A 4,034-nucleotide genomic window follows, 5' to 3' on the forward strand; every position below is an offset into this window, starting at 1 on the left:
ACTAAATTCAGTGGACTAAATTCAGCAACTACAATTTCTAATTCACATGTAGATAGACTGCGATAGACTGCAATAATGTGAGAGTCTTGCAGATACTAGTAGACGGTGCTAAGACTGTGGTTAGGGATTTCTATCATCCTAAAAAAGATCATGGCATAATGTTGCAACCTAAGATTTAAGATTCAACAGTATAAATGTAGACAAAAAGGTCAGTCAAACTAAAAGGTTTTCTAATCCTCTCCCTCCCTGCCTTCTCACCACCCTCCTAATCCAAAAGAGGTTCCTAGAGAGACATATACCCTTAGAAACGTACTTACCAAGGCAAGTATAAAGACCCTGACTTATCCATGCTAGTATAGCAAGGGTGATAAGATCTCCAAAACTTGCTGCTATAGGAGTGGCAACGTTGTCAGGATTAATACCAGTCTTCTTTGACCCAACAATAACTCCAACCATTATTATTCCTAGATTCAACAAAGACAACATACAATAATCATCTCTACTATTGTAACTCCACAGAAAATTCCAAGGCAATGGCAATTTCAAACTTGATAAGTAAGAAGTTTGACTGATGAATGTATAGTTAAATTTTAGCCATTTTTAAAAGTTACATTACATATTAAAAAAATACAGAAAGCATGAACACACAAAAAAAATCAAGAACCATCTGTACAATTAACTATTTTGCTTATGATAGAATTAGCATTCTTGAAATTGGAAATCAGCCATTTCCTGAAAAAAAGAATATGCAGTCTACTTTTTCTACACCTGATTAGTTAGTTTAGATTGAAATTTAAATTACACTAGCCTGAAAACAAGAAGGATTAAATATTTTGACATCTGATACTGTGCTGGATTTCCGGTCATGGACTTAGCACCAAAAGTCAAGAACTAAAAACTAGACAACATATAAAAATGTTACTTGCTATATAGTTAAAACATTTTAAAAGGAGGATGTTTGTTTCTGGGTTTTGTTCCTATGAACAGCAACACTATCTTTTTAAGAGACATTTCCCTTCAGTTTGCAAATGGCTAATAAAAATAAAATTCACATTGTTATTAACAGTCATCTTTGGCATAATTAATTTCCCTCTCATCATATAATACACATAAAAGGTTCAACTGTGTATACCATTCTTTATGGTATTTCAAGAATTTTTGAAAAATGGGTATTATAATTTTCATGTATTTTAGTAGTATTATGTATTTTAGGCTACATTAGGAGCTTGCTTTCAGAGAAACTGCCTAAAGAGTTACACTCCATTAAGTTCTCAGAGGAAAGTACTGAAGCGATCCTTTAGGACCACAATACTTCAAAAGCACCTGTTTCACATGTATGACGATGAAGCTTGGAAAGTAATTTTTTGTGCTGGCCCATCATCCAGTAACAGTAAAAGTTTCTCTTTGTGTCCAAATTATACATGAGAAGTGGAAAAAACGCACTCATGTTCCCCAGTTCACTTGCTGCTCTTAATACTGCGTATGATCAAACTCAGTGGCTTTGTAGTCACTTAAAAAAGGTGTGTGCTCTTAATACCATGCAAAACTTTAACAATTTTGTAATTTTCACATAAGTTAGCGTGTCAAATTAGTAAACAAAAGTGGTTAAACATGTCACTTGACTTACTATCATTAAGACTACTTGCTATGTATTTTCATTAAGAATATGTCAGAAGTAGAGATACTTTTCCCACCCCCACGTCCATTAAGTACCATCTTTTATTGTTAAATGTTTTCTAACAATTGGGAAGAGAAGATTAAATTCATCACGTCTATACAGCTCCAGACAGACATTGGCACTGTTTTTAGAGGGGAACTTCAACTTGGTCCAAATCCTTCACACAGCAAGCCAAAGATACAAAACAGAGCACCAATTAACGTATAGGCAGTATGGGCAACCACAAAAAGTTGGGATCCAGCTCATCTAACATCCTGGCTCACTTCAGCTTCATTACAAATGAAGTTCTACCTGTTTTGTACTAAGAATATATTTTGTACATTAATGAATAAAGAAAGCAGGGGAGAAAAGTTCTCCATCATATTGGGTAAAATTTAAAAACCATACTTTTGTTTTAGATACACTCAGGAGGTCATGCAAATCAAAACTTTTTGAAGAATATGTCAGGAGAGGAATACAATAAGCAGACCTATATGTAAATTGCAAAAGGGCATCCTATCCTCATCTGTGTTTCAGAGGTATTATAACTTACCGGATCTAATTTTAAAGGAATAGCAACATAATACACATTCAGCATCCACAGAAAACTAAACAACTGTAAAAAGTAACATATATACTCCTTTTACCTTGTAAAAGAGAAGCTATGAAGGCAGTTGCTACGCTGCTAGAACACAGAAGGACTGAGTGATCAAAGCGGTATTTGCCCTCTGGAATCCAGCCCAAAATAACTGCTGCCACTGCTGCCAGAAAACCAACTACTGTTGCCTGAACCTGGAAAAGAAAAAGGCGATCATTCTTAAAATAATTGATAGAGTTAAAAGGACCACAGAATCATTTTCTGTTATTCTTTCCTCCTATCTACATTTATTTCCAAGGTGAAAGGGAGTATGCTCATCCATTTTGTAGAGGTGATACTAACTTTGGGTGATTAAGAAGAAAAATCTTACATTAGCAGAAAAGGCTTTACCATCATTTCAGAAACTCAAGAAAAACAAAAGTAAAATCAGGGAAAAGAGCTGAGGATTTAGCAGGAGCCAAAGTTGAAATGCCTAAAGAGGCTCCTAAGCCACTTAAAAAAGTGAAGTCACAGCATAAACATTTCACCTATTTTTTTGAGCGTGTGGTATCATCACATATGAACGTGAAATCCTTAACAAATGGTTGCTTTGGCGAATAAACACTCCTTTCCTCAAATGACCAAGCTATTTTAAAATACTGGTTATTATCCAACAGCTCCATCACATACTTTCTTTAAGCATTGAAACCAATGCAAATACAGTACTGAAAACATTTGAGAGGTCAAATTAAAAAAGTTTTGCCAAATCTGAATTTCTTCTCTAATCATCCTCAGAAAAAAAGCAACAGCCTTGGTACAGTGACAGAGTACTTTACCTCTTCTTCTGATAAATACAAGCTCATATTGTTTTAAAGAACTACCACACTGTTAAAAAAAACCCCGTCATGCTAACATTGTATATAACAAACCACTGCAGCAGAGCTAGTTTCCCATCAACACTGTCCATCTCCATCGCTGCCAATGTTTCTGTTGAACTTTTTCATTAATTTCGCTCACTTACAAGAGTTCATCAAGTAAATCCATCATATTTACCTGTTTTAAGGCCAAATTGCCAATTATTAGATTCCATTTCTCGATGGGAGAATCCATTTTTCCAATATTTACCTGTCAAAATTGCAAAAGAATTTTGGACATTTGTACTTAGAGATGTATTACTTGAAAACGCAGTAACAAGGCAGAAACCCACAAAGAATTCAACTCATACAAAAAAGGGACATTTTGAAAGCAAGTTAAACCCAAACGATACTTTTTTCAAGTCAAGAATTGCTCTTGATTTTAAATTGTACTTGCAGTATCTATCCAAAAGTAGCTAAACTTGATGCAGTTTTACATAGTAACTTGTTTAACATTAAACAATCTGTGCAAGACCTAACTAGCCACCTTACATTCCAGGAATGACCAAGCACCACCAGTGATTAGATCAGCGGCTGGAAAGGAAACTTAGCTGTGTTCAGTCAGTTTAGACTGAGCTTGTTTCTATAGTCCTTAAACTCTATGAGCAAATAGTAAAATGTGTGGACACACGTGTGTGAACACACACACACACACTCTCGTGCAAGTGTGTTAATTTATTGCAATGAAAACTACCTGCAGAGAGAACCTGCAAGTGCTTATGGAAGATCAGAAACCACATCTAACACTGTTTCATACTCTAACTTTTCATTTACACAATACAGCTATAGACTTATGATGCTGGAAACAATGCAAGTCCAGTCCTAAGGCAGTAGCTGGAAAGACAGCAAATAAATTATTCTAAGAAATTTAAAACTACATACACAC

General features: G+C 35.0%; 1 protein-coding gene across 1 annotated transcript in view; it reads right to left on the reverse strand.

Annotated features, from left to right (window-relative positions):
* Positions 1–317: 317 nt before the first annotated feature.
* Positions 318–4,034, reverse strand: part of SLC41A2 (solute carrier family 41 (magnesium transporter), member 2) — a gene marked incomplete at its 3' end in the record, with an annotated part of 13,524 nt that continues 9,807 nt past the window's right edge. The window contains exons 3-5 of the mRNA XM_010144868.1: positions 3,288–3,359; positions 2,305–2,449; positions 318–464 (exon numbers count right to left, since the gene is read on the reverse strand). Coding sequence (XP_010143170.1) covers positions 318–464; positions 2,305–2,449; positions 3,288–3,359 — 364 coding nt within the window. The remainder of the gene's footprint in view (positions 465–2,304; positions 2,450–3,287; positions 3,360–4,034) is intronic.

Source organism: Buceros rhinoceros, unplaced genomic scaffold, assembly GCF_000710305.1.
Source record: "Buceros rhinoceros silvestris isolate BGI_N320 unplaced genomic scaffold, ASM71030v1 scaffold4681, whole genome shotgun sequence".
Classification (NCBI taxonomy): domain Eukaryota; kingdom Metazoa; phylum Chordata; class Aves; order Bucerotiformes; family Bucerotidae; genus Buceros; species Buceros rhinoceros.